At 42.1% G+C, this 17,581-nt stretch overlaps 1 protein-coding gene across 12 annotated transcripts in view; it reads right to left on the reverse strand.

Annotated features, from left to right (window-relative positions):
- Window positions 1–2,101: 2,101 nt before the first annotated feature.
- The window catches only part of GRIA4 (glutamate ionotropic receptor AMPA type subunit 4), a 399,366-nt gene continuing 383,886 nt past the window's right edge, over window positions 2,102–17,581 (reverse strand). For 3 of the 12 annotated variants that reach the window (XM_086679252.1, XM_086679257.1, XM_086679254.1), the window contains 3 exons: window positions 9,151–9,265; window positions 6,833–6,967; window positions 2,102–2,482 (listed from right to left, as the gene is read on the reverse strand). In XM_086679252.1, the coding sequence (XP_086535378.1) occupies window positions 2,318–2,482; window positions 6,833–6,967; window positions 9,151–9,265 (415 nt within the window). In that variant the 3' untranslated portion in view covers window positions 2,102–2,317. Of the gene's footprint in view, window positions 2,483–6,719; window positions 6,968–9,150; window positions 9,266–15,486; window positions 15,602–17,581 lie in introns of those variants that run through there. The other 9 variants (XM_086679253.1, XM_086679258.1, XM_086679255.1 and 6 more) reach the window with 8 other exon arrangements.

Here is a 17,581-nt window from a genome sequence, read left to right on the forward strand (position 1 = left end):
GATTCAATTCATTCATTCATTCAACAAATATTTATTAAGCACCTACAATATGCCAGGCACTGTGCTGGGTGCTGGGGATACAACTGTGGACAAGATAGACACAGTCCCTGCCCTCAAGGAGCTTACAGTCTAGAAGTTACACAGACAAGTACACACACAGGCAGTTACAATGCGGTATGGTAATGTGGTGGGGAGAGGACACCGAAAGGGCACCTAACTCAGTTTCATAGGCAGCGGGTGGTGGACAGTTGTGGATTGCTTCCTGGGGCAGGTGCAGTCGATTTGGTACTGAAGGATGAGGACAAGTTAGTCAGGTAAAGATACAGGGAAAAGTTACAGCTCAAAGAAAGAGTAAATGCAGTGTCCTGTGTGTCCTGTGTGCTGCTTGTGAGGTTTGAGGGTGGGCAAGGTTGGGGCGGGGGAGAGAAGTCATGGAAGAGAGAAGGGAAGACCAGGTCACGAAAGGACTCATTCGCTCTGCGGAGAGCTTGGGATTTTTCCTGAGGGAACGGTGCGTGTGTGTCCTCAGACCTGCGCTTGTAGAGACTGACCAGGGGAGGGAAATCTTGAGAGTGGGAGCCAGGCGCTCAAGCCTTCACCTGTTCCTAAGTCATCTCCCATGATGTCATACCCTGTGCTCGCTCCAGCCCGCCTGGCTGCATACACTCCTTCGACAGTGTTCTGAGGAGCACGGCGGTGGATCTCTGCTCAACCCTAAGGCTCTTAACACCTCCTCCACCTGTGAAAACGCAACTCATCTTTCAAGGCCACACTTCCGAAGCTATCTTGTGCTTTCTGCCAAGATCTCTACACATCGTGATGTTTATCGGGACCACACTATTAATTATTTCAAATGATCTAAACCTTCCTTCGAGCCATGTTAATTTCACCCATACAGAAGGTGGGTTTTGGAAATAAACATGGGTATAATTTTCTTCACCAATGCCTGTTGAAAACAAGGAGAAATTCTTCGTGTTTCTGGTCTACCACAAACCATTCTTAGTGCCTTCGAGTGATTTAAAGGGAACGAGGCGAATGGGGGATTGGGGGAGAAGCCAAAGAGACACATTATTTTATGCAGCAGAGTGTACAGTCAAGTAAAATTTCAACACACAAGTACAGGGTATGTTGCTCTTATAACAATGAATCCTCCCCGATTCAAACACTCTGCCCGGGACAGTGTCACCGGCTCACAAGGCAAAACGTCTGTAAAAGAGGGCAGCTTATTATTTGGAGACGGTAAGGGCTAAGGACACGCTCCAATGTGGCCCACACTTGACTTCTACAAATCCCCTCCTACACAGTCTTAGAATTTCTCAGGTAACTTTTATAATGAGAAGAAAACAACCCTTAAGCTCTGTGGATATTATAAGAATGTCCGTTGTTTTATTCTTTTTGGTGGGTACAAAAACCACAATTTTGTACACAGAACAAGATTATAAATAATACTGATAACACGAGTGACCCAGAGTCTCTCTCGCTTCTACACTGCAGACTGATGACTTCACATAACGTTGTTTTCGTGTTGTCTGTGTTCCGGGTACCGAGACAAATGGGATCTGTGGACACCGACGCAGGTGACAGAGGGGAGGTTACGGCAACGAGGAGGGGATCAACTTTTGTAAAAAAAAAAAGTCTCTAGAGTTGATTACAGTGATGGCATTTATCTCAATTATTGCAATGTATTGTTCCCTAAGATGGTTAGAAAAAAGAATCGTGTTGTCCTCTACTGAATTTACGTCGGTTAAAAAGCAAGCATGTTTCAGTATGTTTTCTCCAAAGTGAGTGTAAATACTTCCTTTAAATTTTCACAGGATTTACATGTGTGTTTATTATTTTCTTATCACAGTTTAGTGATTTGTTTTCTCAGCTGGAGTCTTCAACGGAACACGTGGGTGTTCTGGAGACAGGTTAGCAGGTTCATGGACTTTTCTAACTACTTGACCCCTTGCGGTGAAGACGGAGGCCTTTCTGAGAAAGGACTTCACAGTTTAATGCGCTAGCTCGCAAGTCTGATTAGTTTTTAAGTCCACTCCAGTGAAATTTGTTGCTGTTAATACGCCCATCCCAGCTCCCCCTCCCCCCCCACCCCACTCCCCGAGAAAACCTAAATTGTGAGTTTTCCTGATATAAAATCTGAGTTTGGGTTTCCGAGCTGAGCTCATGCACGTGTTGCTGCTGGACCGGCGGGAGCATCGGGACGCGCCGCCCGCTCTGGCCCGGAGGCCTGGTCCGCGGCCCCTGCTCAGTGCGCGGGCTGCGCTCCCGTCCGTCACCAGCACAGTTTGATTAAGGCACTCAATTATGTTTTTGGTTTTCATGGTAGGTCCGATGCAATGACAGCCAATCCCGAACTCTGTCTAATCGTAGTTCCCGTGTGTACCGCCTTGGGGCAGTCGGGCGTCAAAACGCGGCCGTTCTCACCCACGCTCCCAGTGATGGATAATCTGGCTTTGTTTCTTATGGCTTCAGAAAAGGTCAGCTGGGTGCATGGAAAGGAAAGAGAGAGAGTGCGCAGTGTTACAATGCTTCTGTTCCTTCGGCAACGCGAGACACAACAAACACCAAGATATCGATAATTAGACATCTGCATTTTTTCCAAGATTCTCTTTGGTCATATGAACACTATGCATGCCAGGGAAGGAACGGTCAGCTACCCCCAAGAATAAATCGGTCTCCAGTTTGTGGTCCTACCTGTTTCGGAACTAATTTTGAAATTTGGTTTGGCACATCTGGGCAAGACACGGCTTTTGCCTCCTGGCCCTCTAGAGCCCAGGACTTCTGGTCCAGCTCACAGCCTTCCCTACGCTTGTTCATTGGTAATTGAGACGCTTGATTCTTGTCAGAAAATGTCTTTACGGTGCAGGCGTTATCCTCTACACTTTGATGAGCTGCCTAGGCACACTATTATCTATCTATAGACTATTCTTGACACGTCTTCCTGTCTTGGGAACACAGATCCACAGACACTTCAATCGTGGGGTACACATGACCCAGAACAGCTCGGTTAGTGACTTCAAGGTCCTCCTCTGTGTCTTCTGAGCTAATTCATATTTTAGGAAGCTCTGAGTGCTCCAAGGAGGGTGCACGGAAAGGGGGCGTGTTTAGATTCCTCAGGAGCTGGCCTGGCTGCGGAACCTTGCAGCTTGAGGTTATGGGGTCAGGCTTCTGAAATCCTCATGAAATTCCTGTTCTCTGTCACATTAAGTCAGTAGCAGGTGACAATATTATGCAGAGGAGAAACAGGCAGTGATGTGTACATCTAGTGACTGCTCATTCGTGGTCTTTGAATTTTTGTCTAGTGGCTGAATTTTAATGTTAAGTCCAGAGGAAAATAAGGGAAAATGAGATGTTCCCTAAGTTTGTTACAGCTCATTATTTATTTCTCGTAACTTATAATATATCTTAATTCCCTGTTGTGAATTTAAGTTTACTTAAGTCTTTAGGAATTCTATCTTTATATTTATTCTGTCCTGGAACTTAAATATTAGAATAATTGTATATCAAATAGTAGGATTAATAATGGGAGTAGAAAATGGTGTAATGTAAAGGTTTAGGGATCAGATGCCCTGATAAAGTCAAACTGTTAGTTAATGGCTTATTGATGAAAACCAAGGTCATTATCATAGTTCTTTAGAAGACAGTCTCAACAATTAATATGCATCTTCAAAATCAGAGGTTAGGATACAATCTCTACAGAAACTGCTCATCACTAAATTAAAATAAACCAGGACCAGAGTTTGAATTCGTTTCCTCAGATTCCCTTTCGACATTTAACATGAAGTAAAATAGAAAATTATTTTTAAAAGTCTACTGGTTTAGTTTTGTTTTCCTGTTTTTTGAAGAGGAAATACAGTTAATAAAAGCATTGTGATATTTTCAAGGTTTTTTTTTTTTTTTTTTTTTTTTTCCCCAGAAGGCATTTGCTGTAAAATCTATTTTGGCTTCCTTTCTTTTCTTGATTGTCTTTGTGAAGAAAGGAACATATACAAATGGGAAAGACTCTATGTGCAGATTCAAGTAATCATCTATAGATTACTTCTCTATAGATTAGTGCAACTGAGTGGAATAATGTCTTTGAGACCTCCTTATTTTGTCTTTAAATCTTAGCATTCTTAGTTTTTCTTTTTAAAAAATTTTAATATTTATTTTTGAGAGGTGGGGAGGAGCAGAGAGAGAGAGGGAGACACAGAATCTGAAGCAGACTCCAGGCTCTGAGCTGTCAGCAGAGCCTGACGTGGGGCTCCAGCTCATGAACTGTGAGATCATGACGTGAGCCAAAGTTGGATGCTTCATCGACTGAGCCACCCAGGTGCCCCTTAGCATTCTTAGTTTTTAGCATTATTATTTCTTATACTTAAGTCTCCTAAGACTATTAGCATTATTATTTCTTATACTTAAGTCTCCTTAAGAATAAAATGTCATTTCTATTCAGCTTGCTGTGAACCTATCGAGGCTGCTCAAATTGGAAAACTTTCTTATGAATTTATACGTGGTCTGGGCCGTTTTAGATTGCTGAGCCTCAAGGCTATGACCTTAATTGTACGTGTTCCTGTGAGGGGTAATCACTTTTAGAGTAAATATTCTACATACGGAAAGTTTCAGGTTTTGTTTTTGAGATTCTAGGACATTATTTAAATTATCAAAAAATTTGCACAATTGTGGGAAATAGAGTTTTTGAAAGGAAAAAAGTACAATAAAAGCTCTTCAATCTTCTTGGTGCACATCATTTCATTTACCCTGGGTGCCATTAGGTCTTTTTAAAAATCATGGATACTAATGCTTTACTTTTATTTGAAATGTACTATTTCAGGCATGAGGCAATGGAGGTGAATCATTTGATAAGTTGTAATGCCAGGTTCCGACTCCAAAAACATTACTACATGTAAATTGTATGCACGTCACCTGGGAATTTTTATCTCTTTAGCAACTTCCCAGATTTTGTAATGAACTGGCATCCGTGTTTCTTTCTAGCATTTTCTAAGGTTCTTTTTCTTTTCTTTGCAACCCTTGCCTTGGACCTTGCTGATGGTTGGAATGTTTTTGCTATGCTAAAGAGAAGTCAGTTGTAATGAACTGGTAATAAAACACGGAAACAAACCAAAACAAACAAATAAAAAAACCCCTTAATTGTAAGACATAAAATTCATTCCAGAATTAAATCCAAATAACTGACTCTGAAAAGTTGTCAGGGATTGTTTCTCTCAGTTTGGGAAAATCTCTCCTCATTTGCATAATTAAGATATAAGCATTTCTATAATGGCCAAGAGACCTTGACATTATCATTGTTGGTTGTTTTGCGATCAGAAGGCAAACTCAAAACATTCTGATCTGAGTGAACTGAGGGTTTGTTCTTAATTCTTTTCCATTCCAATTGGGAAAGAACCATTTGGGGCTTACCTATGTGTAGTTAAAACTCAGTCATCCATCGATTTGTGGATTCTGGATAAAAACACATCTTGGGTAAAAGAGAATGGCTTTGTTCTTTGTTTTGATACACTCACAAAGTGTTTCAATAGCTTTTATATGAATAAATATCAAAATTAAGCATATTTATCTGTCAGCACCTCAGATGTACATCTTCTGAAAATTATATTGGGTGTTTGAGTCTCGGTGCATCAAACATGAATTCCTCTTGTGGGTTCACAGGCTCAACTGTCATTGGACACAGAGCGAGCAGCCGATTCAGTCGACTATTATCTATAATTTTAGAAAATGGGTCTTACAGACCTGATTTTAGGAAGAGTAGTAAATGCTGGCAGATCTTTTTAAAAAAAAAAAAAAAACAAACACTGTCTCTCCTTAGAGAAAGAATGTAGTGGACACTTAGATTCTTAAAAAAAGTATTGCCGTCTCCTACATTTCATTGACTATTTACAATTATCGTGGCACAATCAGAGGATGTGAGTAAGTAGGGCTGATCTGGCTTACTTGAAAGCAACTAAAGCGGGAGGAAAAAGAGGCCATAATTTACTGCAATTTTTATCTTTTCTGTCTCCTCGCAAAGAACACATACATCGTTGGCATCTTTGATGGAGACGCTGCTGTCTTGCCTAAGCTGTATATCCACCTTAGTGATACTGTGGACCTAAGAGCTGAATTTTGTCTAATAAATATGAATTGTAGTCAACATCCTGACGATCCCTCCTACCTAAAGGTCTGGCTCAAGGTACTGTCAGATGAACAAACAGCAGAGTTGCACTCTTAAAAAATACAGAATATGGTTAATGCAAAACAAATCAGAATAGGAGCTAAGATTTTTGGGCACTTACTCTGTGTTTGGAGTTGTTTCTAAAAAAACCCAACAACATATAATCATGGAAAGATAGGCAGCTGTCTAAGCTTTGATCATCTGAGACGTTTTTATGCTTATTTTGTTAGCAATTCTCCCAAAATTGGATTGTTCCACAGGAAACCCAGAACTAATTTCCATTTTCTCCCAAATTTGGGGGAGGAAATCCTGTTTCGGTCATTTTCCAGAGCAATCCTGGAGGTTTGTTTTTTGTCTTTCTGACCCTTTCAATGCAGATATCTATTGGCAACATAAAGTTTCGAACGGTGCACCCGCAGCCAAAGAAAACCGAACCACTTTGCACTGAAGTTTTCAAAAATATAAAGCTCTAATCGGAAGCAAGCAATATCACCACTGGACAGACAGGTCACGACACTGCGTTTACAGGATGCATCACCCACTCACTGTCGTCAGCCCTAAGTCCTACCCCTAAATTTTAATACTTTCGGTTCCATATACGTTGTAACCTTCTCTATAGGTTGCTAAATTCTGGGTATTGTGCGAGGAGGTTGGGTTAAAAGTCTGTGCACTGTTGGCCACCTTCATTCTCTTCGCTTCTGCCCTGGACTTGTAACAGAACTCTATCAAAGCCACCAGCATCGCCAAGCCCAAGCCGCCGACCAGAATGTAGAAAACGCCTGCGACGTTGCTCAGGCTCAAGGCGCTCGTCTTGTCCTGGGGGGAGGGGCGGATAAAGACATTTCAGTTAACCCTGCAAATGTCACACCCGGAAGGCAAAACAGCACATGACATCCAAACAGCTAATCAAAGCAAGCGCCTAACTGAACCTGAAAGTATCGACGTGTATAGATCACTGATGCAGGTGTATGGATGCAAGCATAAAGCTTACAGCTCTCGGAAGTGAAATGATGGCGACTGCCAATACAATTGCAAGTAATTACATTCGGTAAAATTTGTGACGTGTTATCATTGCTAAATATGCAGGAGAAAACCACCCCACTCAGCCGGAGAAAAGCGTTTATGTATTTACTCAGCGCGGCAGAGGGGGCTTATTGTTAAGTTTGAAAATGGCATGTTTATGACCCAATTATATGGGAAGGGGATTCTTCTGGTTTTCCTGCCATTACGTATACTTTGAACGTTTGAAATTTCCCGTGAATAAATCTCACTCCAGGTTTCCTACTTGAGGAACTACGGTATTTTAAGCTACCATTTTCACATTTTCTTCATTGTTGCTCTACCAAATATACGGTCGTAATGTTCTGGGTCTGCACTATTTGTTCCTTCAGTCACAGGTGCGTGGGAAATCTTAAATATCATATACTCTTTAGGAATAATTATATATGCATCACACTTAGGTAGCTTTTTACAAAAAAACCGTAGAAAATACATGAATCAGCATGGCTACGTGAGACATAAATTATTTTTCTGTGGACAAATTGGTAACTATTCTTATCGACTGAAAAATAAGATTCTATTATTAATCAGTTAATACTTTAAACATCTTTTTCTCCAGAGCTTTTGTATACATACTATCTCATAAGCCATTTGGAGACAGTCAAGCATATGATTGGAAGATACTAAAATCGTAACAAGAATTCAGAATTTTTTCATGAATTGTAAAAATGTCCATTATGTCAGGTCACTGGAGGAAGCATTTTGGGCAGACTGCATGCACGGTGTATGTTTTGTGCGAGATGTGATTCAGACACTTAAATAGTTTTCTTAGGGGAGTACTTAAGTCAAAAGATGTACTAGGTACATGGTCCACTTAGCCGTGATATCAGCTGATTGGGCCACAAATTTAGAGTAACTTCATGTTAAAAATAATTGCTCGTTAAGTATTTATGCTTCTCTGACTTTGCATGAGGATTTGAGAGAAGGATTTCATTACTTGGCCAAGCTTGTCTCCTTCTACTCTGGTTCAGAGGCAGGAAAACAAGTGGTGAAAACACAGGGATAAGCCCTGGAAAAGTATCAGTGAACATACTTTGTCTCTGAAATGAATGGAGGCTCTCCTCTTTAAGCTGTTTACTTGTTTAATGTTTTAGAATAACTAATACATTTTTTTTCTTTGTAAAAGAAGATAAAGAAAAAAATAAGAAAAGATTTCAAGAATCTCCAATCATGGCTTTCGGGCACCGGTATTACAGTCTATTAATTTGTGCAGGTAATTAGATTCTCTGGTAAATTACTACAGTGTTCCCTTTAGAAAGAAACATTTCCTTTAGAATGTAACACTATTTTCATTCCTACTCCGCTGAATCAGGTCTACAGATCTCCTGCACTTGCACCAAAAAGAATTCATGAGTAAGAGATCTTAACTTGATATTATTCACAAGTATCACTGACTTATTAAAATCATTTGGATAGACTCCCGGTCGGACAGTTCATCGCTCATCGGTCAGCACAAAACTGTAAGAGGGCCTCTTCAAACTAAAGTGGAATGCTTGGCAACACAGCGACCAAAGGCTGGCCTTCAGCATCATAATGTTTAGCGTTTACAATCTTTCTCAGGATGATTGCCGAGCAATTTCCCATCTCCTGCTTTGAGAACCCCTGGGTTCCCGAAATCATTCACAGATTTCGTGGTGTTTGCCTCTGAAAACAAACAGGAACCGCAGCGGAAACACTACTTTCGCTCGTGGTTGTGGAATCTGAGAGCCACAGAAGGCATCTCGGCGTTTTGCATGGTTTTGCTGCCAATCGGAGTTTTCCGGGCAGCATTCCCGGTGGGGAGCAGGGCCTGGGCCTCTGGGGAGGCCGCCCCGGGGCCGGGATGCGCCCCGCAGGGTGGGCACAGGCGCCTGGAGCTGCCGTGTCCGCGTGTAGGGTTGCCAAGCGCTCCCGTTTAGTGCCGTGGGGACCCGACGGGAGGCCCGAGCTGCAGGACTGACCTTGCTTCCCGAGTCCTTGGCTCCACATTCACCTTTATCGTACCACCATCTGTTTTTCAGCTTGTCTAAGACGCCTGCCTCACTGAGTTTCAAAACGGCAAGGTTTACAGGAGTTCTTCACGTGGAAAATAACATAAATAACATCATACATGTTATTTTATGTTATTCAAGTCAAACTACATCAGAACCGCACGGCAAAGTGACGGAGCGGAGGCCACAGTGGGTGCTGTGCGCGCCGGAGGCCCGGCTCCAGCCCCGGACAGAAAACTGGGGCCCTGCTCCATCGCTTCAGGTAACAGGCGCATACTGCTAAGGGAGGATCTGTAAATAACACGTATGCAATTACTGTGAACCCAAAACTATTGGCCTGGCTCGCTTTGGCGTTGACGACCTTCCCCAGGCAAGGGTGGGAGTCATTCGAAATCCAGCGGCCCCTCCCCGCCCCTTACCCCCCCAAACCCCTTTCAAAATTAGTGGCAGTGGCTGCAGAGGGACGTGAACAGGAGCTACACTGCCCTGGCCTCAGGCCTCACGACCCCGTGATTCAGTCTGTGGGATCTGACTTGACGCCCAGGACACCTGTGCTGTGTGCATCCTGGCCCGGACTTGAACCACGCTCATCGGGACCTACTGGGAGAGGACAAGGATGCCGGTGTCACTGACCAAGGGCTGGCTGCCCCGTGTAGAGGGCAGATGCCTACATCACTGACGTGTGAGCCTGTGCCGGTACCTTCCTTCTAACTGCAGTAGTGAATCTAAATAGTATCGCCAGGAGCCGTGTTCCTCTACCTTGAATCTATCGCCTTGATGTGCTGCAAATACAAAGGGAATGGACTTCAGGATGTACTCTATGAACAGGGTATTACCAACAAACACATGACAGGTGAGGGGTAACCAAGATTTTTATGAACAAACTCTTGTCCTATAAAATACCACTCCTTTTGTATTAACTGTTACGTAAGGAGTCTCAAGGGAGAAAGGCCAGGCATCACTCAGGATCAGCGTTCCAAGGAATCTAAGAGTTGCCCCAGGTGTCGCCGCCATGTTAACACCTCTGTGTGTATCAAATGAAGGGGACGGATGGCCAGCGGTAACTCCCTGCCCCTCCCGTTGTTACCGTTTCCGTGCTTGGTTGCTTTCTGTTTCTCTTTGCTTTTACACACATTCAGAGACAGACTCATTCAGTTTCTCTTGACATTCCTAAGGCTGCCACGATCGTTTTCTCGGGCTCTGTCTCCTAACACCTCACTTCTTCTAGGAAATACTGAGTGCATTTGGAGAGGCACGGCCTGCGTTTATCTGATTACCAGGGGACTAATTCCATAAACTTATCTGCACAAGGAGGCAATGCGCTGATAATGATGGTGATGATGCTTGCTGATGCTGATGGAACCCTCACGACGTACCAGGAACTGTCAGAAGCATTTTACATGTTTGGATACTCTGATAACCTGTATCTTACGAATGAGGAAACCAAGGCACAGAGAGATTAAATCATCTAGTCCCACAGCTAGGAAGTGGCCAAATCAGGTGACTTCATAGCTTGTGCAGTTAAAAACACTAACAACACAACACTCAGGAAATGGAGTTTCTGGTTAATTGAGTTTTCTGATTAACAGGTAAGCCAAAACTCTATTTTTTTTTTAAAGTTCTGGAAGAAGTTTCTAAATTAATGTTTTTCTTTTTACCTGTTTTCTGAATCGGATTTCATTTTCATATCAATCTTGTAACGTTTTACAAGGTTCACTGTTCCATTTAAGAAGTAAAATGCATTTGCCATGTTCCTAGAAAATTATATTGTGTTTTGGATTAAAACCTATTATGGGTGTGATTTAACACTTTGTGCTAAAGGCTGAGTTTGGGGGTGGGGCCGGATGAAGATTCTGGTAAACTGGGGTGCTTGGTTAATTTGGCCCCAATCTAGGTTTTACCACCTATACACTCCCACCCCCGTTTATGATGATTACAAAACCCACGTCAGGTTGCCTGATGAGCTGTGAACTCCAGAAGCCACAGCTCATTGGTCTTTGTAAGACCATATTTACCAGGGTGTCTGACTCAGAGCGGGTGCTCTGTAAAGTTGCTATATTTATTTTGAATCGAGAGCAAGCTTTTTTGTTTAACTGATACTGTAAGAGTTTTGAGGTCCCAGGCTGCTCACCAAAGCCGTTTTCACACCTGCACAGGTGCATGTAGGAGCCTATGCTGCACTTGGAGAATGGGGTTCTCTGGGAAGAGGAGGACTTCATGCTGAAAAGGGCAGGAACACAAAAGCAGAGTTTCCTTCCAGGGTCTTTGAGAAGGGACGACCTGGAGGTCCTGCTTTCCCATTCCCCCTTAACTTTCCCTCTTGCCATTTTATTCCTTGTGCATTCACTTCCGGAGCCTGGTTTTAGAGAGTATGAGTAGGTTGGAACTGTGAAGTTGAGAAATTTATTATGAGCCAAACTTAAAGGTCAGCTGGTGGAATTTTGGACACTGACCAAGGCATTCATTATTGGGGGATCCCTGGTTTTTGTCTGCCACAACTTTTTCTGCTTATGAATTTATATTTTTAGTAATAATCCCTTTATTGTTGGCATTGGCCTCTATGGTTATGGTGAAGGGGGTAACACCACTTATGACAAACTTTAAAGTCAGGAATGGGCTACAGCGTTCAAAGTGCCACATTAAAAATGGGTACCGTGTGATCTAACACAATTACTAAGAAAGACATCACTTGGTAATCACATTTGCAAGATGATTTTTAGAGGAATATCCACATCCACGACTTACCTATTTTTATATACACAGAGGAGAGATCAAGGCATAAAACAAACAGAAAAAGTCAGTAACTTTATAGATCATGAGTGATGACAGGCGTTGCCAACATTTTCAACTAGAACCAGGTTCAAATAACTCACCTTAAAATTGGATTCAAATTCTAGGTATGGTTTGTGCTCAGACTGAACCATATCAGATTAACTGAAGAGGAAAATGAGTTTTAGACACTGCAATGTTATTTTTAAGTTGGTTCATTGTTAATTAGCAAACTTCTGTTATTTTATTCACAAGAATAAGGATGAATTTCTTATAATCATTAAAAACAGACCCCACCGCAATAATCAGTAAATTTTCCAACAAATGCATGAGCATCCCCCAAATCGTGCCTTTCTACTTTAACTTTTTTTTTTTTTTTAAGATGCAGGACTTTTTTTTTCTTTTTTTAAAAATTTTTTTTTTCAACGTTTTTTATTTTATTTTTGGGACAGAGAGAGACAGAGCATGAACGGGGGAGGGGCAGAGAGAGAGGGAGACACAGAATCGGAAACAGGCTCCAGGCTCTGAGCCATCAGCCCAGAGCCCGACGCGGGGCTCGAACTCACGGACCGCGAGATCGTGACCTGGCTGAAGTCGGACGCTCAACCGACTGCGCCACCCAGGCGCCCCAGGACTTTTTTTTTCTTATTTCTTTTCTTAAATTTTTACCTTTCCATGTGAAGTCTCTGGGTTGAGGCTGCGGGATCAGGACTTCCTGCTCTGGGAAGGGCCATCAGGTGGGTGGGGAGGCTAATTGTTTTGCAGCCATGGGGTGTGAGTACAAGGTGCCACAGAGACTCTAAATGGTCCCGGGTGTGGGTGATATTAAATGCTAAGTTCCTTGAGACAAAAGACAGTGCTAATTCTCTCTCTTCCCCAGAGCTACTGACACATGGCCCAGTGAAAGCAGAACGTTAATAATTTGCTCCTTAATGGAAGGCTGGAGATGTCCTCCGTGGTTATACTCCTGCAAATGACAGGTGGGTCACTTGTCTCCTCCAAGTGGGGTGGTCCCCCCTCCAAGGGGGGTGGTCTAAGGTTTTCCGCCTTCAGGCGAACCACTACTAGAAAACCGAGTTTTCTCCTATCACAGAGCCTGTATTTGAAAATCTGAGAAGCGTGGATTCAGCCTACCTGTGCTGAGCCCTCTGAATGGGCACATTCCCTCCTGCACTCAAGGGGCCTCATTTACTTGTCGCTTCTGCTTTGGCTCGGCATGCAGCCCATGCAGCCCAGGCTTCAGAACCAGCTTGACTCCCCACCTGGGCACTTCTCCTCCTTATTCTGCCTCCTCTGAGGAAGATCGGGCTACACGGGAGGAACAAGGTCACTTTGAAAAGGAAACCGGTCACCGGCAGAAGGTACAAAACAAAAACGAAAAAGCAGCTGTCTCCTGGTCATTTGCTCTGGCCTAAGTTTGGTCAGGGGCGTTTAAAAAATCACGTTACATTTCAAGGTCAGAGTAGGGCGTTATTAACATTGAGACTGTAACCCCCTACTCGCTGGGTGATAAACGTTGTATCAGTATACAGCCTGCTGGGAATGTTTTTTAGGATGAGAACAAAATTCCTGAGGGAAAACAAAACAAACTGTGACAGCATTTGGGGGGAACGTTTTATGTTAATTTTTACAACACTTTGGTAAGATTTGAAGTGACATTTTAGAATATCACTTTGCAGTTCCTGTATGGTGAAAGTAATGTATTGCCTACCTGTGGGAACAGCAGTGTGATTTTGGAAACTAAAAGGTTAGATTTATATGTATTTTTTGACAACAAACATTTATTTAATGTCCACTGTATACCAAACAATCTGTGGTATACAAACATAAAAATCCAACTGAGCTCTCCAAACTCTTATTTCAATAAACGGACGTAACTTTTACTAAATGGATTTTCCCATTATGCACGCGTTTCTGTTCTGCTTACTTTTCTCTGGAAAGACTTTTTCATGGACACTAAAATAGGACTTTGTTATTCATTTTTGTAGAAAGTTTTACTTGTGAAGCAGTGTGATACTTCTATTGGAGAGTAAAAAAAAAAAAAACAAAAAACTAAACCTTTGGGAGCAAAATTTTTCTGATGGACTAGAATATCTTTGCTTTTCATTTTTGGTGCTATCAGATTACATTTTCTTACACTTCTAATTTGCAAGGAAAGATAGTTCTTTGTGCAACTTGAAATAATTTCCTCTGCATATATGTATTTATTTACTTAGGTTTTTATGGAAGCTATCAAGTTGGGGCCCCAAAATATAAAAAGAGTTGATGTTCCTTGAGTAAACATATGGCATGGAGGAATCTTGCCGGGTAACCATCCCAGAGATGCCCCCAGGATTCTCCTACCTTTCTGCTCTTTCTCTCCGGAAGGATTCTTTCCCTGGACCAGGAAATGGGAGATCAAGGCTGGGTCCAGATGCCTCTCTGTGGCTAGAATAGTCACTTGACAAAGTTTAATCTCCCTCTTCCTGCTACAGGGCTGGGGATTAGATGGGCAGAGACAAAGGAGCTAGATTTGAAAGTCTTTTCTGATCCAGAAAGAGGGGGAAGTTAGCAGCATTGGCAGAGAATGAGGTTACTAGCCATCCCAGCACGCACTCTCTGAAAACAGAGCATTGTTCTAGGGGTTGGGTGGCCAATCGAGGGCATTGATACCCTAGTCAAGAAACAAGACAAGCAAGACTTCCCGTTTTGGGCAATTCTCTAGATTTTAAAAGAAAGACGAGTGCGTGCTTTAAAATTTTCGAGACTCTTACGTGCCAATTGAAAGTATGTAAGAAGAGAAAATTCAGTCAGAATATTCCCACCTCTGGATTGGTTTCTTTAAGTCAATACATAGTGAAAGGTTCTGGCACACGAGTTGATAATTTCTGCTGCTGGCATACCTTTTTTCTCTTTAGACACCGCTTAGGAAAGAAAGCTGGAAATATGCCACGGAGGTAGTGAAGACAGAACTGAGCGGGACTTGTTTTTGTAGCCTGATCATTTCGTAATTTCATCCACTTACGGGAGGCCAAAAATGTCTAGTTCACATGCCTATCCTGGACTTTTTATGTACCTTGATATTTAATGGAAACATGAGGGTTCTGGGTGGAGCAATGGCCTCCTGGAAAGTATTCTATGGAGTCAAGCTATTGCTATTACTTACACACGCTTTGTAGAAGGTCCAGTCTTTCAGTGGCGAAGGAAGCACACAGGCTTACCCTCTGTGTTCGCCCTGCTCCCTTCACTAAATTGCCCTTTTCAAGACTTGATCCCTCCCTGCTTTGTAAAATGAGGCGCACAGGACTACAGCGTCTGCTCCATAACCTCTTTGAAGCCAGAGCCGTGTGGTGACTATTTCGGTTAGGCTGCTGAGCGTGTCCCCAGATTGGTCCCAGTTGCAAATATTTTTGCTTTGACAGTAATTGCATACTTAGGTTTCAAAGGGACTTGACTCGCCATTTCTGGCCGTGTCCAGAGACCCAAACCCCGTCTCCCAGCAGATGCACCTGTTACTGTACATACTGTTTACCCGCTTGTGGTGACATTGAGGCTGACCTTGGAGTCACCGCCCCCGCTGCCACACTCTCCTTTGTCGTACCACCATTTGTTTTTCAATTTGTCCAACAGGCCTTGTTCATTCAGTTTTAAAACTGCCAGGTTAACAGCATTTCTTGAAACGATAAAAGATATTTTGTAAGAAACTGCACAGCTGTTAAGATGTTAGCAGGAATGAGGACGTAAGCTCTTTTATAAGCTTCTCCCAGACGCTAAATAAACCTCTCATTTTGCCATCCTGCACCCCCCCCCTTCCACTGGAGTCCAAACCAAGGGCGATTGTAACTAATTTCAGAGGGGATCAAACATGTGCTGTTCAAGCTCAGACTTCATTTGTTGTCAGACCAGCGACAAGAGATTTTTTTTTCGTTTTCTTTTGCAAAACAGCAATAAACTTGAATTTACTAGTAACTGAGAAAGAATGGTGTCTAAAATTCCTCTGCCTCTAAGAAGGTCAACAACCAAAAAGAGACTGAAATGAAAATTCATCCCCAGAAAGAGAAACATCACAGCATGAACAGATCAAAATGGCAGCCACTTTGTCCTGACAACCAAGAAAAGGCTTAATTATTATTCCCTTTATAGTCTGTGTGAGCTTAGTTTGTTCTATTCGTTGGCCCCTGAATCTAGGATTTGCATGTTACCTGGGCTACAAGTCAGGGGATATTCAAGAGAAAGGTAGCAGGAGACCTTTGGGAAAAGATCTTACATTTGAATGTTGTGCTGATTCTTAAAGGCTTTGGATGCTCTTTAGAAACCAGGATCCCACAGCCAATTTGACTGTTGACATTAAGTAACGAAACCCCAGGAAGTCCTCCTGCATGTGATGTGGACTTTGCACACAAACACTTGAGATTCGACTGCCTCTGTGGGTATCTCTATCGGGGAATGAGGGAGCAGATAGAAAAGATTCTCCAAAGGGATTACAGATGTGTCACGGGCTTTTGCTTCCCAGGTACTTGGTTTCTTACTTGCTTTCAAGTTATAGTTTTTAAATGAGACATTATCTCTTTCAAGAGGTTTTCCCAGCATTTAATGACATTTCTGTTAAAGCAAAAGAGTGGCTTTGTAGACTGAGCATTTGGGTTATGCTCTTTGATGAATGCTGAGTTTGGGGATTACTTAATACCAGATGAATTACAAATAAAACAAAACAACCGCATATTAATGAACAGCACTTGAAAACTGATTTGCAAGTGAAATATCGTTTTGTGGACTAGTAGAAAGTATCATGTATTTCACCACTATCAGCCTATTGAAGTGTTTGTTTTCTTAAAAAGGGTTTATAATATTTCACGTAAACAATGTTCATTTTCCAGGGTTGGGACAGTCTGATCCACTTGGAGAATAAACATTTCCCGTGAGTAAACCATACACTTTGAGGGTACTACTAACTTCATGAGAGGGAGACTGCCATTTACAAAATGCGAAGTAAATAATCAGCTGTTCCCACATTCCCCGGTAAGTGCCACACTACTGGTGAAAAATAATTAATACACTTCCTAAAGTGGACACTGTCAGGTGGTTGGTTTAATCACCAAATAGATCAGAATGAAATTTAAGAAGGAATGAATATTCAGTGAAGAAAGAGAGACCTATTAAAAAATTTGGGGGGGGGGGCGGAGAAAGTAATTTAAATTTATTTGTGTCTACAACAAATTAAATTTGTCTTCCAATGATTTAAACTGAACTACTAAACTTTTTTGTTTTGGAGAAAATTATTTTTATAATCCACTTTATTTTACTCTTAAACATTCATATCATATTCATTTTATTGAAGTCGTATCCCCATAACTTTATATGTTGGTTTAGACCATTCCTTTGATAAAACTGAAGTCATTTCATGAGAGGGTTATTTAACAGGGTTATATTAGCCATATCCAAAGACAGTTCCACAGCACAGGAGAAAACAAAAAGCAAAATAAAGGAATGGATAAGGAAAAAAAGCTTAATGTTGAGAAAACCGTCTGGAATAAAGTTTTCCGCAAAGTTATTCTATGACATTGTCTTTCTAATATCATCTAACAGGCCATGTAAAACCAGTTTAGTTTCACACTGCTATCCGTATGTGTGTGTATGTACATCTGTATTTAGT

This window comes from Puma concolor, chromosome D1, assembly GCF_028749965.1.
Source record: "Puma concolor isolate L17-30 chromosome D1, mPumCon1.1.hap2, whole genome shotgun sequence".
In the NCBI taxonomy this organism is placed as follows: domain Eukaryota; kingdom Metazoa; phylum Chordata; class Mammalia; order Carnivora; family Felidae; genus Puma; species Puma concolor.